We start from the raw sequence: 17,139 nt of genomic DNA, 5'->3' as shown, positions 1-17,139 counted from the left end.
AGCCTTAGGCTCTTTAACTTCGGCTTAAACCAAAACTACAAAGATTTTCTTCCTTTTCGTTAAATTTATTTGCGGTCTTTTTTTTTAAATACATTTCATAACGACGTCAATGCGAAAAAATCACGAAACAATAATAAAAAAGAATTTAATTGCGCTAACTCATTAATACTTAAGGTTCTTATGCTTATTTCAATCGTATGTTTATTTTAGACCTAGCTTTTAAATTCGAATTTAATAATTTATTTAAATACTATCTTTATCCCTATGTAACCCAAACCTCATATATAATATTCAAATTTAATAATTCTTTATTTTTATTCCAAACTTCCTATAAAATATTAAATTATTTATTTCAACACATCCAAAAAATTTAGCTTACTTGTTAGTAAAAATTTTTTCCTGCATATTTTTCCGCGTAATTTACATAAATTGGAATCGCAAATGCATTTTTAAACCATTAAAAATTCCCAAGTATATAATAATACAACGGAACTTCGCAGTATTTTATTGGTTGAATCAAAATAACCTTGGAGAAAAAGGTTCCACTTAGTTTACATCTCATTACAATAAGGCGTAAAAAAATATTCGTATAAGGAAATTGGGGCTCATTAAGCGTCGACTTTTCCGTTTGATTCTTCCCCTTTTAGTTTTTTTTTTGCCGATGGGCCAACTCGGTCGGTCGCCGAGGAGGGGTAGTTGCGTGTTTTATTTTTCGGTACTTTTCCGGTAACAGAGTGTAATATTAAGAGAATGAAGCTGATTGTTATTTTCTTTTTTTGCATGCGCAGTGAAGGAACAAAAGAGGAAGCTTCTCTCCACGGTCTCGAGAAATGGTGAGTCCCTTGTTCTATCGCTCTCAGCTATATCATCGCGTACCACCAGCGCCCTCTATATATACCCCCGGCGTATCTTACGTCACTTTTTTATTTCTCGCTACTGATTGAGCCTATCTTAGTTTTTCCTTCTTACTTATATATATAAGACGCGTGTTTACCGGCGATAAAAGGCCGCTTCCTCCCAGTGGGCTCTCGCCCCTCCTCACTCCGTTCGCCCCCCCCCCCCCCGGTCGTTGGCAGCCTTCCGTTTTTCTCCAGAAAGCCGCTTTTCGTCCCCCCCCCCCCCGCCGTCCGCGTGTGAGGCCTCTCCTATATATATACATAGTCCATTAGGCTAAAAGGAAGCGAAGGCCTCATTAAGTTATTGAGCGGATCTCTCTTAAGGGGGAGGAGCGTCGTCATCTGTTTGATTATGATAGATAAGAGAGACGGGATACACGCCGCTATGGCCCCCGAAGATGCGGCTGGCCCGCCGAGAACGGGTGTACGAAGGGAAAGGCTTCCTTCATCACGCGCGCCTCTCTCTTTACTAATGAGCTCTTCGTTCCGTCCCCCCTCCCCCGCCGCTACGTCAGAAGCAGATGAACGGGCGGGAGGGATAGATAAAAAGGAAAGATACGGGATGATTGTTTTTACCCCCCCCCCCCATTACATCTTTCTTCCGCATCCCCCCCTCCCTCCTTTATTTTTCTTAGCGAGAAAATCCAAACAATAAGCTGGATGGCGGGCGGGTCAAAGGATTAACCATCCAATAGATCTGTTTTCTAAACGCGCTCGCGCATAGCCTTCCCACAAGGCTGACTCTTGTTTTTGCTTTTCCGATTGCTGATCGCGAATGGCTTTGCCGTTGATTTATTTATTATATCGGAATTTCTCAGTCGTTTAATTATTAGCTATTACGTGTGTAGTTAATGTTCGGTTTCGTACGTATCCAAATATAAACGAAATCTATTGTTTATTTGCATTTTGCGAATGCGAAAGAAAAATATCGAAATCCGATTATAAAATTTCAATTCTAGCCCGGTGGCGCCATCTACTGTTGGTTATCGGAACCATATTTTGTTATTGATTTTTCTCTCTCTAGAGCTTTCCTTATTGTAAATGCTATTGTTTGTGTTTTCTTCTTCTTTGTAATCTGGGCGTGCCTAGAGTAAAGGCAATCAGCTATATACTCGAATAAATAAAACTAGTTATTTGAAGAAAAAAAAACTTCAAGAAGACAATTCGATTTGAATGATTTAAATTAAAATTAAAAATATTTTGCATTAAATAAGTCTTTACCCTGAAAATGGTAGCAATCTGTCGTCCGAACGTGGGAATTAAAACCGAAGAAATATCGAAATATCTTTGAAAATTATGGGTCGTTCATATTCCCCAAAAAAAAATTAAATTTGTCGCAAGTTTGAGTAAAAGTTTTCCCCGCCGAATTTTTCATTCTTTGGTAAAGGCGGTAGGCTTAAATTTAGTGGTGGCAATTTTGGAATTCGGGGAGCGTTTTTTCAGTGGAGTACGAGGAATGGGGGCCGCTATGATTGGCTCTATTTGCGGAGGGCCATCAGAGAAGCTCAGTCACCAGCCGGAATAATACAGGCCGAAAACTGCGCGGGGTCATTTTGAAGAGCTGGCCTGCATGATTACCGAGACGAAATCTCGCTATTGGATACTTTTTTTTTTGTATTTCTTGACCACTCTGGTTTTTTTTCTATATAAGGGCGATTCCATAATATAAGGGCTAACCTCTCAGCCACGGAGAAAAAGTCCCTTAAAACTTTAACGTATTATAGTATATGCTGCATGTCTTATGTATGAGAGAGAGGTTTGGTGGCGGGGGATATCTTTTATACAAGGGGGTCGTTTTACGCTCTGGAAAACCCAATGGCGACCGGATCGCCTACTTTTCCATCACCCTCTAACTACGCATAGAATAACTATGGTCCAGGGCCCACTCTCACACTTTTCGAACGCCTTGTTCGCATCTGCTTTAGAAGATGCACCACCTTAAGCCTAAGTTTTTGGGAGTAATTCATATTTAAAATTATTAATAATAATAATAATCATCATCATCATCATCTAGGCTAATACCAAAGGCCTAAGTCATCAAGCGACTTTCAAAGCCATTAATTCAGGTAGGCGCGAGTTACAATGCGTAGGAGGTTAGTGGAAAGCCCTTTACACCACGCGAGCCAACAGCTCCCTACACTAACTATTACCGTTAACCTCTACAAGTTTTTTATGGACAGGGGAAACCGAAGAACTCGGTGGAAAACCCCTTAAACCAGTGGGGGAGATAACTTGCAAACTCAACGCGGAAGGAGTGGTTCCGAGTTTTCATCCAGTGCCACAAGTTGGGATCGAACCCGGCTCCTCTTGCTGCGAGGCGAATGTGCTAATCTTTCCGCCGCCCCACCTAGAATGAAGGTTATCATTAACATTAGATGTAATCGTTAGAAATTTAAATAACCCAAAATTATATAAATTATATTATTCAATAGTTACTAAAGAAATGCTGGTTTTGGTTTTAGTGAGAAAATTATTTCACTTTTTTAAATTAATTTAAAAATAAACAATGAAAACTTTTCGTCCAAGGAATATATAACAACCTCCATACAGTGAATGGTCAAGAACCGCGTGTATCAGTGCGAACGTGGATGGCGAAGGTAGACGAATGTAGGCGATTTCCCCATCTATATCGCGGCTAGACGATTGAATAGGGAAGCTTAATACAGTGGTGGGAGGCTATCGGGATATTTTTACAGACTTTTGGCCGGGCAGTCCACCCTCTTTACGCCGCTGGCCCTCGCTCGGCCTCCCCGTATAATGTCCGGCATAAATAAAGCGATTTTATTCCGCTCGCTCCACGAGGGTACCTACTAGTTTTTATTTCCCGGCTAGCCAGCTCAGGTGTTACGAGGCCCACGAAGCTTAGTCGAGAGTGTGTGCCGCTAAGGAGAGAGATACCTGCGCCCCAGCCTCTCGTAATCCGCGCCCTTTCCGACGCTGGGGTTTGTAACCTGTTTATACAATTATAGTTGTACCTCGCGTATATAGATCCTTCTTAAGTTATGGTCCATTCGCTCTCTTCGATGGATAAAAGCTACTTAGGCGGACGCTGTTTTACGTTGCATGCTAAATCATGCCACCCCGAATTCCTAACTATATATATATATACTTGCCGCCACTTTTTTTACGACTCTGGTCTGCGGTAAATTTCGCATTTCGTATTATCCAAGGATATTTTTGTCCTATAGTTACAATTAAAATTTATTGCGCTAAGCTTGACTTTTTCCACTTACGTTATTTTTGTAGCTAGGACATAATAGTAGTACGCTAAAGAAATAATTTACTTAGCCTACATCTACGACATTATTCCGTAGCCTGTAGCTACGACATTATTCCGTAGCCTGTAGCTACGACATTATTCCGTAGCCTGTAGCTACGACATTATTCCGTAGCCTGTAGCTACGACATTATTCCGTAGCCTGTAGCTACGACATTATTCCGTAGCCTGTAGCTACGACATTATCTCTTAGCCTGTAGCTACGACATTATCTCTTAGCCTGTAGCTACGACATTATCTCTTAGCCTGTAGCTACGACATTATCTCTTAGCCTGTAGCTACGACATTATCTCTTAGCCTGTAGCTACGACATTATCTATTAGCCTGCAGCTACGACATTATCTATTAGCCTGCAGCTACGACATTATTTCTTAGCTTGTAGCTACGACATTATCTCGTGGCCTGTAGCTACGACATTATCTCGTAGCCTGTAGCTACGACATTATCTCGTAGCCTGTAGCTACGACATTATCTCGTAGCCTGTAGCTACGACATTATCTCGTAGCCTGTAGCTACGACATTATCTCGTAGCCCGTAGCTACGACATTATTCCGTAGCCCGTAGCTACGACATTATTCCGTAGCCGGTAGCTACGACATTATCTCGTAGCCCGTAGCTACGACATTATCTCGTAGCCCGTAGCTACGACATTATTCCGTAGCCCGTAGCTACGACATTATTCCGTAGCCCGTAGCTACGACATTATTCCGTAGCCCGTAGCTACGACATTATTCCGTAGCCCGTAGCTACGACATTATTCCGTAGCCCGTAGCTACGACATTATTCCGTAGCCCGTAGCTACGACATTATCTCGTAGCCTGTAGCTACGTCATTATCCCGTAGCCTGTAGCTACGTCATTATTCCGTAGCCTGTAGCTACGTCATTATCCCGTAGCCTGTAGCTACGTCATTATTCCGTAGCCTGTAGCTACGTCATTATTCCGTAGCCTGTAGCTACGTCATTATTCCGTAGCCTGTAGCTACGTCATTATTCCGTAACCTGTAGCTGCGACATTATTCCGTAGCTTGCAGCTGCGACATTATTTCTTAGCTTGCAGCTACGACATTATTTCTTAGCTTGCAGCTACGACATTATTTCTTAGCTTGCAGCTACGACATTATTTCTTAGCTTGCAGCTACGACATTATTTCTTAGCCTGTAGCTACGACATTATTTCTTAGCCTGTAGCTACGACATTATTTCTTAGCCTGTAGCTACGACATTATTTCTTAGCCTGTAGCTACGACATTATTTCTTAGCCTGTAGCTACGACATTATTTCTTAGCCTGTAGCTACGACATTATTTCTTAGCCTACATCCGTGGTATTGTTCCTTGGCCTACATTTATGGCCTTTTTCCTTGGCCTACATTTATATCATTATCCCTTGGCCTACATTTATGGCCTTATTCCTTGGCCTACATTTATATCATTATTCCTTGGCCTACATTTATGGCATTATTCCTTGGCCTACATTTATGGCATTATTCCTTGGCCTACATTTATTACATTATTCCTTGGCCTACATTTATTACATTATTCCTTGGCCTAAATTTATGGCATTATTCCTTGGCCTACATTTATATCATTATTCCTTGGCCTACATTTATGGCATTATTCCTTGGCCTACATTTATATCATTATTCCTTGGCCTTCATTTATGGCATTATTCCTTGGCCTACATTTATGGCAATATTCCTTGGCCTACATCTATCGACAATATTCCTTGGCCTACATTTATGACAATATTCCTTGGCCTACATTTATATCATTATTCCTTGGCCTTCATTTATATCATTATTCCTTGGCCTTCATTTATGGCATTATTCCTTGGCCTACATTTATATCATTATTCCTTGGCCTTCATTTATATCATTATTCCTTGGCCTTCATTTATGGCATTATTCCTTGGCCTACATTTATCGACAATATTACTTGGCCTACATTTATCGACAATATTCCTTGGCCTACATTTATGGCAATATTCTTTGGCCTACATCTATCGACAAAATTCCTTGGCCTACATTTATCGACAATATTCTTTGGCCTACATCTATCGACAAAATTCCTTGGCCTACATTTATCGACAATATTCCTTGGCCTACATTTATGACAATATTCCTTGGCCTACATTTATGACAATATTCCTTGGCCTACATTTATGACAATATTCCTTAGCCTATAGCTATGAGAAAAAACGGATTGTCGCGGAGTCATAGTCCATGATATATGATTGCCCACGAAGCGGGTTAAGAGGGATCGGTGATATTTTTTACCTATTGAATGGTTGTAGCGTCAGACACGCTGATATTGCTCGGGACCAAGGTACGGGAGACGTTTTTTTGTAGCGGGGCGGTTGGGGTCCCCGTTGGCGGTTCCGGTCTCCTTTGGATAGGTAGAAGAATAGCCACAATGGAACGGGAAATAAGCGAAGGAGAAAGCTTTTGTGGGCAGCCGGCGCGTGCCTCTCTGATCTATAGAGTCGACGAGTACAGAGTTTCGGAGGCCGGTACATTCTGCTCGGTTCATTTCGCGTTTGTCGCCTCTAACCTGGCCTTATCATTGAAGTGCGCTTCAAAGCTACACCCCTGCTTAAAAAAAAAGAAGCAAACGTAATATATCTAAAAGTATTTTTTTTTATACCGTAGAGAAAATATGAGATATAAAATCCGTAGAATTTGCCTCAAAATGACCAACGCAGAAATAAGCTGACTGGCTGATTTTCTATCATCGCTTCCCCGTCCGCGAGCGCCCTCGAGAGTGTAACCCAAGCGAGTTAATTCCATCGGGGAGGAGTAGGGTGCGATTGCTAGACTGGACTGGCCATCCACCTGAGCTCAACCCCCCCTTCTTCCGTACACACATACACACACACCCTCACTTCCTCTTCTCCAATTCTGGAATCCTCGGTGATGGTGGCAATGGAAGGGGGGGAGATGCTTCTCCGCGGTGCAGTTGGGGGCGAATGGAGAGAAGACTCATCCGAGTGTAAATTGAACTTTTCTTCCCGCCTCCTTCTTGGCGCCACCGCTCTCGTATCGAATATCGAGCCATCTTGGAAAATATCCCCGAAATTAGTTTCCAGCCAGTACTTCTCCATCGACCAGTCGAGCGTTATTTTTAATAATAATCAAAGATTTGCGCCGAGAAACTTCCGAGACTCGTCATAGCCTCGGTTCCTTCGAATCGGTGGTCAGGGCGCCGGTGGGGGAGCGACGGATTTAGATTTTACATAATATTTTTTTTGTCCGTAACCGGGACGGCGGCGGCTTTGAGCTCCGGGAATGGCCGTAGGCAAATCGGGGTGTGATAAACTTTGTTTTTCGCGCTTCGAAAAATCCCTCGTACGTGGTTTTATATACGAAATGAACGGTTTTTAGAAGCCATTTTCCAGGAAGCGACGTGGAGAAGCTCAACGAAGAAGGATTTTTTTAGGGTGGGGTGACGGTGTTCTTTCCGGGCGGTGTAGCGAGGGTGGTTACGCGCCATTGAAACGATTGTAGTAAGTATTATGTAAAGGGGACCCGACTCGATCCTTCCACCGAGTTTATCCAACATTCAAATGTATTGTCTCGCTCCGAAAGACAAAGCGAGCCTTCCCCTCCAACGCCGACTCTCCGCTTTCCTATATTCTCGTAATATATGGGCTAGCTTTGAGTGGTCGTACGTTTCTGAGAAATTGTTGGTTTACACGTTGGATACCCTATGTATATATTTTTCCAAGGCGATTACCCGAAAGTCTATTCGCGTATACCTGCCGGGTCTAGTTCGTATTGACAAACGTTTTTATCTTGGCGGTAAATAAAACTTCATTCTGATAGTCAGTCTAAATGGCGACTATAAGGGAAACCAGAAATCTATAATATTATTCCATAAGTTTGTCACTTTGGGGAATTTTTTAATGAGAGCTAGTAACGGAGTGACGTCACCACAAGAAGAAAATCTCCCCCTAGCGAGGCGCTGTCAAAGGCTACGAGTGACGCGTTCCTTTATTTTCCTATTATTTAACCATTTTTACTATATTTTCCTATAATTAGATATTATTTGTATTTCGCGTGGTTTTCTCGAATTTCCCGCGTGCCTAGTTCACTTTTCATAGTACAGATGGCGCTTAATGTACTTAATCCCTTTAATAAAATGTAAACCGCTTCTCCAAAGAACTGCGCTGAACTGAATTGAATTAGGAACATCGTCGTCTGCTTATTAATCTGACTTCACTGAGCCTTAGCTTTGCCTCTTATAGTAAAACAAATTTAAATTTTAGATAATATTTCTATAATTTTTTTGGGGTTTTTCAGTGGTCACCCTGGAAACGGTGACGAAGCCCGTATTGCAGTCTGTTTCGCGAATAGCTCTCAGTAAAACCTTTGTACGTGAAGAATTGGAAGTGTCACACTTCCGCAACAATATTATACACTTATGGGGAAACGCGACTGACTTATAGTCCGACAAAAGTTACGATACGACCAATATCCATCGTACTTTGGCCAGCCATGATATAGTTGAACTTTTCTATCAAAGATATTAGCCGCTATTTCTTAAGTACCGTAGTGGACGACGGAGGGAGGTTGAGATGGCCACCCCGGAAATAATATCGACAATGTTTCTATACCCGCATTGTATGGTCGGGTTTTCGCAATATATTGATGTACATTTTCACGTTCATTCATGCAAAGAGGCCGAGCTGAGGGGCAAACAGCGGCCAGAGAAGACGCTGGCGTATAAAGAGAAAGGAGATCTCGGCTCCTAGCTATGAATATAAGGTCCCCGGCTTAAAGCTTTAGTCGCGCGTGTATGGTCCCGACTAACTTACGAGAAGCCGCCTCTCCACGTCTAGAAACGCTCTTTTTGGGCCCACCCAACAGCGAGGTTCCGGGCCGCGGCTCGGGGTAAAGGCTGCGGATCGTCGACTCAGCGCCGTTATATTCGGCGAAAAGTATAACTGCGAATCTTCCGCGCTCTGATATATATAGAAATGACGAGGATATATTCCCTCGTTGGATTTGGGATGTCATGGAAAAAATACAAGGTACATCTTCTCTCCCTCTTGTAATATTGAAAGGGGATTCGATCAACGGACCCGCATCCATCGGCTCCACGCGCTCCCTATATTTCTCTCGCCGTATACAAATGGTCAGCTCTCTCCTCCGCCTCCTCTCCGCCCCCCCCGGAAGAATCTTCGCTGGTGGCTGCGTTTGGGGGGATTCCCACTTGGACGATTCCGACGCCGTACCTTCCTTTTTAGTGTCTCGTTCGTTTGCCCATCTTTTTGTCTCCGTTATTCCAGAAAGAGAAACGTATTATCCGAGCCACGACCCGAATAGTGCCCAGACTTTCTCTATAGCCTAGTTTAAAGTTTAGAAGAGAGAGAGAAAAAAGTATTATCCCCCCAAAAACCCTCCTTTTTTCCATATATTGGACATTGGGAGTATCTGCGGGAAAAAATTATGTCGAATATATAGGGTTTTCCGCCAGTCTTATGTATATCCGGCTTAGAGATTTAAATAGTCCTTTTTTTTCCCCCGAGATGGCGGACATGGTAATACGATCCCTGGAACGCGATCCGATTTATAATTTAAAAGTATACGGGATGTTTTATTTAAATTACGGGTTAATTTGATATTCCGAAAAACAGGAATTGTTTATAATATTTCTAGGGCTACTAACCCCAATTCACTGACAGTCGCCTTGTTTCGAGACAAACGACATCCATTTAATGGTGTCGCGAAGAATTGACAAGCGTCTCGAACTCGACCGTCATTCTGATTATTTTAGCGCGATGGGCTTTAGTTATTCTAATGGCGTACGCGAGACGAAGGGGGAAAATATCCGGAATAAAGTGGCATTCGCGACGGGGTATAACAAATATGTCAATCTCGGTTTTAGCCTCGATTGAGACGGAAGGAATCGGAAATGTGCCCAGGAAAGGGAACGAATGTCGTCAGGGTTTGAATAATAAATAGCGGACCATCATTCACAGCCAATCAGAAGCTGTCAATATTTTATTTATCCCGTTTTTTCCCTTCCTAATGATGCCCCGTCGTTATTCTATAAAAGAGGTTTCTTCGGCGAAGATGGCGTCTCCATGACGTTCTAAGAAAGGCAAATGTTTCCCCTCCGCGCGAACGATAAGCGGATTTTCTCTCCTTATAAGCGCTCTCGCCGATGTCTCCCTTTGAATATTTCATTGTCACACCTGCTATTGCCACTATGATTCCCGCGTTACTCCTCCGCGTAACGGGACGATGATAGACGCGATCTCCCCGATATCAATTTCCGTCCTCGACTAACCCGGTACTCCACTCGGAAAGCTGAAAGTGGTAAAGTCGTCCGAATCAAAGAGTAGACGCTCGTTAGCTCCGATCCGAGTGAAGTGTCGGGTAAGCCTTTTCCGGAACCTATTTAGAAAACGATTCGATCCTGATCATAATTGATAGGCAATCGCGTGACCCGCGCGTTTTCTTTTCAATTTAAACGTTTACGGCGTTGAGTTTCTTACGCTCCCTTTTATATTCTCCCGTTTAACGAGAGGAGCGACTCGATTAAATTAACTATTAATATTTTCGGCTAGATCGCGTTTTAACTAACGCACGCTATTGTACAATCACTTCTCGCTCTCTATTCGTTTTATGTAATGATTGTTTCTTACGCCACCGTTTTCGAAGTAGACGCACCGTGATTCCGACTGCGTATTTATCGAACTTTTCCCGCGTTCGCTATTTAATACGTACAGTTTTTTAATTCGCTAATTTTTGTTTTGATCTTTTTCCACTGTTTTGGTTAAATATAAATATTAAGCTTGTTTATTCTTTAATATTATATTATGTTTCGGGTGGCCGAGCTATATGTTAATTTTATAGAGGAAAACGATTTGGAAAATTACCGACGTATTTGTCAAGGACTCTTACTCGCTTTCGTACGATTGAAAAACAAAAAGATCGAAAAGGTTTAAATTTTAATCGTACGCTGATTGAACAAATAATTAAAATAGAAATATTTTAGGTAATAATTACGAATTTAATATTTTAGGTAATAATTACGAATTTAACTGTTCGTGTGGAAAAAGTTACACGAGACAATCCAAACGAAATTTTTACAAAAGGTTTAACGGACGCAAAAATTATTTAAAAACCAAAATTCTTGTATCTGCATAATATTTTGTTAGATAAGCCAAAACATATTGCCTTTTTAGATAATGTGAGAGAGTCCTTACAAATTGTGAAAAAACTTCACTATAACCTCAGTCTGAATAGAGATAATGCGGAACTGTGGGTCAAGAGTCTTTATGACGCACACTTGACACGTGATAGAAACCTAGCCGAAAATATGGTACGCATAGTCGCTTATACCAGACCTGATGAAGCCTTTGAATAGACGGCGAAACTAGTCATTTCTGTACTAAATGTAGTACTTTTAATTGTTTTTAACAAAATGAAATATTTTACTGTGTAACTAAAGTAGTTTTTCATTCTTTAAAAAAGAAATTACTATACAGGGTAGGGTGTTTCAAAAGGTTATGCAAAATTTTAAGGAGTTGTAGGGGGTGAGTTGAGAAGTATGCCTGTTTTTTCCCCATTTTCCTACGATGAGTTTAAAGAGCGCCAGAGAGCTTCAAAGTGTGGCCTACTAGCCCCTGGAAGTAGGCTGCAACAAGCACCCAACCAAGCAGCAGGGACTTTAAATACTGTTGAAGTTTATTTTTTTACGCTGGTTACCTCGATTTGTTTACAAAGTCCTTTTTTACCTATCACACGAACCCAAACCTTAATATTCGCGTTTCCCCGCTGCTTGGTTTTGCGCTTGTTGCAGCCTACTTCCAGGGGCTAGTAGGCCACACTTTGAAGCTCTCTGGCGCTCTTTTAACTGATCGTAGGAAAATTTGAAAAAAAACAGGCATACTTCTCAACTCACCCCCTACAACTCCTTCAAATTTTTGCATAACCTTTTGAAACACCCTGTATAATTTGATTCATTTATAAATATCGAGAATACCGCTTTGAAAAGGTTTCCAATAGGCCGATAAAAATATTTCGCCTAAGTTGTTCTCTTTCCCTAACTACTAGAGGATTTCGGAAAGGGGGTAGGAAGGGGAAGTAAGTCTGTGACGTATGTTCAACAGCAGCGCCATCTATGTACAGTATTTTTGTGGGAAACATAAGCCTTAGCAAGAATCGTGGCCTTACGCGAACGTTTCTTATGATTAACACCTAAATTATAAGTGAAAAATATAAAATAATCGTCTAATTGGAATTGGAGGATCTGTTTCCTGTTTTATTTAAATGCTATTTAATTTACATGTATCAAAAACATTAACAGACTTTTCCTTTGGAGAATCCATCGCTTCAAACTTGCCGATTTGCGAATTCGTTAGACTGCAAAAAAAATCGTCGAAGTTGGCCGTAAACTCCAACCAATCAGAGAAATCCTCTTTTTCGCGGGTTTACGCGAGGGAAGTACTGATGGGAAGTCTCCTCGTAGGATAATATGTTTATCGGCCTATTGGCTCCTCGATTCTTGGTAAAATCCGCAAAGCTCAACGGCTGTTGAAATTAATACGAAACAAACCGTCTCAACACGTATTCGGTTAACCGGGAGTTTATTTTCTGGCACGCTCTCACTCTAATTGATTGTTGCGCTCCCCTTCTCTCTCTTTCTTCCATCTCTCGTCATTAGTGATCTTCCGTTTTCATCGCGCCCCGAGAGTGACCGAGCTTTCGGAGGCGATTCTCTCGTTGACCCTGAATCCTTTAAGAGTGGTCATTCCTTCGCGCGGCCAATGAACGCCGGGGTTAAGGGCCTCCGTAAAAGAAACGCCAAAAAAGGGGAACTGTGTCAGTAGTGTTTCCACTCCTAATAGACGAACGAATAGGATGAAAAACAAAGCGTATAGGATAGCCCTATAGCAGCGCGGGGCCATTAGAGAAAGAAGCGAAGTGGTTAATGTTATGGCTACAAACAAGCGCCAGGATGTGTATTTGGTTTTACCGTCTATACGGATCCAGTAAAAGGCCAAGCGCCGCCAACAACCGGAACGAGTAAATGGTTATAGAGACGTATTTAAGCCTTAATTGGTCGATTGGCTCGTCGCGTCCTCTACCTTCCGCTTGTATTCCCGCCATCTTATTGTCTCCAGATTTAGTCTCTGCCCCTGGCTCGTCACATTCTTTCTCGGCTGTCTGTCGGTGTCTTCGGGGGTTTGGCCGGTTTCTTTTAATAGGACGGCGCGTGCCTTTCGAGAAAGGTCCTTCCACCGTGAAAGGTTGGCAGAGGGTAAAGTCTAGTTCGTGGTTGAACTAGAAAATGGTATCTGTACGTTGTCCACTCGTGAAAGCAAATAATCAATATTGGAGGCGTTCCGCCCATTGTCCATCCTATGGACGGAGAATAAGGAAGGATTTTCGTTTAAATTTTGATCACGGATGATAGACCTGGTTATAGAGCGGAGCGCCGATTTAATTTCGGGCGGCGGCGGCGTTTGTGGAAAAACACCTCGGCGGCGTTGATTGTTTTCGGCGGCGGCGGCGGCGTGAAGGGGGAGATATGTCTCCCTCCCCTTTTGAAAATTTCAGAAACAAATTACTATGTTTTTGAAAGAAAAAAATAAAGATACGTAAGAAAACTCAAAATATTTGGCAGTGGTGTTGGCGGCGCGCCGAAAAGTAAATGACTCGTCGGCGGCGGTTCGGCGCCTTAGAAAATATCGGAGACGGCGGCTCTATCTGGTTACATATTATTATAATTTAATTTTAATTTCAGATTATATATTACGAAATTGGTAATCTTTATTTGTGATATTCTAAACGTATCGATTAAGTCAAATGAATAAGAGTTGAAGATTAAAGTTTTCCCCTTCGAAAAACGAAGTGCTGCGGTTGGAACACTTCTACAGGGGTCAGTAGATCAAAAATAGATGAGATTAGGGATAGAAAAATTGTAATATCAAAGCATTTCTATTTAATTTTTTTTTGAAGAATACGCAATTATTTTTTTAAATTTACGCCGCGTTGTTCTTACGACCTTTCCTAATATTAAATCCGATATTCCGAGTTGGCATTTTTGGTTCACGAGTGAAGTTGCCGCTAGCGTTGTTAAGAGATGAGGTGGTGGGGGGGGGGGGTATGAAATGCGGTTGGCCATTTGGATTTTTATCGCTTCGGCCGGACTGGGCGGCTGCAGTCGTATAATGTTGGTGAATTTCGAAGTTGGCTCTCTTTCGGAAAAGCTCACGTCTGGCTGGAACGACTCGGCCAGCCTGTTCACTCATCAAATATTGAGTAGCTTTTTCTATCACTGAATATGAAAGTTTTCTTCGAGCGCGGTAGCTCGCCCACGAATCGGGTAATAACCAAAAGTTTCAGCCGCCCCGCGAACGTATACATTCGTCCGTACCCGCGGCGGTATACGTCCAGCCCGAGCGAGAAGCATTAAAGAACGAGGGGGGGTGAAATATAAAGAATAGCTGTAGAAGGCCGGAGTCCGGGGGGGGGGGGTGGAGGGCGAGCAGGACGAAATGCTCTGTTTGCCCGTGTTCTGGCGAGAACTGACCATCGTCATATTTATTGTCGTACGCGACTTTAATATAAGGAAAAAGGCGGCCCTGGTAATATACATCTCGGGTGTATACTATTCCGGGATTTTTGGGCATTACCAGTGATTTAGTAGGCGTCATAAAGGTGGCGCGCGTGTTGTTGGTCCCACGTGCAATTTTTGGCGCGCGTGCCTATGCCGCCTTATACGACGCCTAGCGTCCGAAGCCGCGGCCTGGGGTGAAGTTTACCCGTGACTGGCATTCGGCGCGCTGTCAGCTTAGCTCGCTCGAAATCCGCGCTGGTCATTTCGGTTTCAGCCACTTTCTTTCTCTCTCTTTTCGGCGTTGTAGATTTCAGGTCCCCCATTGTTTTATTACGGCAGACCTGGCGAAAGTGTTTCTCCCTACTTCCGCCGTTTTTCCTTCGAACCAATATTACTTTGGCCGCCGTTGTTTATCGCTTATTGGAAAATATCGCCTTGTAGCGTTATAGAAATATCCGACCTTCGACCTTATTCGCTGCCGTACGCGACAAATCTTTGGGGTTTTTTTTGTTATCTTACGTTGGTATTCGGTATCGGATATGATAAAATAATCAGAATAGGCTTTCGAATAATAGTCCGGTTTCGGATTCTCCGGGCGGATCCAGAAACTCTTAATATTGATTGAGATGGCGACGAGAAGGATGGTAGCGTTTCGTCGGGGTGTTTTTGGGACCTAAATTCGAGCGCCCTTTTGGCAGCGGGGGTGAGTTCTCAACGGGCATCCTCTTGTTGTTGGTGAGAAATGAAGAGCGTTAAAATCCTCGGGGCCGCGCGTAGGAAGGTTTTGACCCCTCTGGTGTAGATAAATACGAGATCTATTCTCGGGGCTTCAACCTCTCCTTTATGGCGTGATGGACTTTGGTCACCCTCTGGCCGCTGGGCGTCGACGCGCCCGCGTTGCTCCAACGCGCGATCACGTGATTTATGGCACTTTTGTCGACGGATATGAAAGCCATATTTTCTCGCCTCTTAACGTCCTACGCGCCGTTCCCAATACCCCCCTCCGACCCTCGTCGACCTCCTCTCGTATAATAGTACGTCTCTTCCTCCTTTCACTCCTCTTCGCGCGCGACGCTCGTTTTCGGGCGCGTGAACATTGGCCCAACCTCTCTCGAGCGCGATTGTTCCTTACGCTAGTCGTCTCGAACGACTTTGTATCGTTTCCCTTTTCTCCCTGACGAAAAGCTGACGCGACTACGCCGTGAAGTTTCTAATGACGCGACGTGGCGTGAAGGTCTTGGGCAGTCGGAAAGTATTGGTGTCCGCGTAGAGGGAATGGAGGCCGATCATTGTTGCCTTCCTTAACGCCCTCCCCTTTATAACAACGCGTATTTTCCGTTACGATCATTAACGAATTAATTAGGAAAACGGCGTCCGAAATTTTTATCAGCTCTATAATTCGCTCGGTTAATTTCAATTACATCCAAGCCCGTTATTTCCGCGACTGTTAATATGAAATATGGCGGGCGCCTCTATCCACCCCTCTGCTTAAGGACACAACATGGCAATTTAATTCCGACTATAATCCTCGCTCTGAATCGCGATAAGAGAATGGGTTAGGCTTATTTTTTTTCCCCGGTTGGTTTGGTACCCTATTTTTTAGGGCTTACCGGGTTTTTTTCGGTCCAAGCGACCTCCCTGTTTCGAGAAAAGGCACGTAATTCCTTTATAACCCCTATCATTTATAACGCGCGCGTCCTTTTTTCTCTCGCCCTCCCTAAAATATGTTTGAGCAACACCTCAATCGAAGATATTAGTACTTGTTTCCTAGGTGTGAACGCTTGAACTCTTTAAACTCATTCGAGGAGAGTGCTCGGTCCTTCGTCGCTCGATCTATCTCCTTCCCTCGGCCGTCTCCTCTACTCTATACTACGTCCACATCCCTCTCTAGCCAGTAGCCCGGAGACTGTACCCGACGTCCAGCTTCGAAATAGCCGGTTGATTACGCCTCGACTGAACTATAGCGACGTAGCCTCCGCCATTAAACTTCGCGGGCTTTTATCCGTTTGGTATAATGGCCGGCACATGTACGGATATGCCTAAATCCTATCTCGGTATTGGCGCGTGTGGCTCGTTTTATATGCCCCCTTCGTCTCGAGGAAAGTCCGGGCTCGGTAGGGCAATGCCTGGAGGCTACGGCTGCCAGTGGCGGGAGACGCGCTCTGGGATCCGCTGAGATTGAAAGTAGAAGCGGGATTTTCACTTAATACGGGACGCCTTTCCTTTACACTCTCTTCTTAGCGCCGCTGTCCGAGAGATAAAGGAATATTAGAAGTCGTATATGAAAAACCTGATCCCGGAGAGGCGCCTCCCTAACCTCCCCGCGCGCCTCCCTAACCTCCCCGCGCGCCTCCCTTCGTATGTACCGCTATAAGACGGTGCTGTTTTCAACTTAT

At 43.4% G+C, this 17,139-nt stretch overlaps 1 protein-coding gene across 13 annotated transcripts in view; it reads left to right on the top strand.

The window, feature by feature from the left end:
* Positions 1-17,139, top strand: part of LOC149932663 (uncharacterized) — a 234,450-nt gene that overhangs the window by 145,470 nt on the left and 71,841 nt on the right. For all 13 annotated transcript variants that reach the window (XM_090155711.1, XM_090155715.1, XM_090155713.1 and 10 more), the window contains one exon: positions 789-833. In XM_090155711.1, coding sequence (XP_090011837.1) covers positions 789-833 — 45 coding nt within the window. The remainder of the gene's footprint in view (positions 1-788; positions 834-17,139) is intronic.

The sequence above is a fragment of the Leiobunum rupestre genome, chromosome 8 (assembly GCF_980474605.1).
Source record: "Leiobunum rupestre chromosome 8, qqLeiRupe1.1.hap1, whole genome shotgun sequence".
Classification (NCBI taxonomy): domain Eukaryota; kingdom Metazoa; phylum Arthropoda; class Arachnida; order Opiliones; family Sclerosomatidae; genus Leiobunum; species Leiobunum rupestre.
The sequence above is the reverse complement of the archived record's forward strand: the minus strand, read 5'-3'. Positions and strand labels throughout refer to the sequence as shown.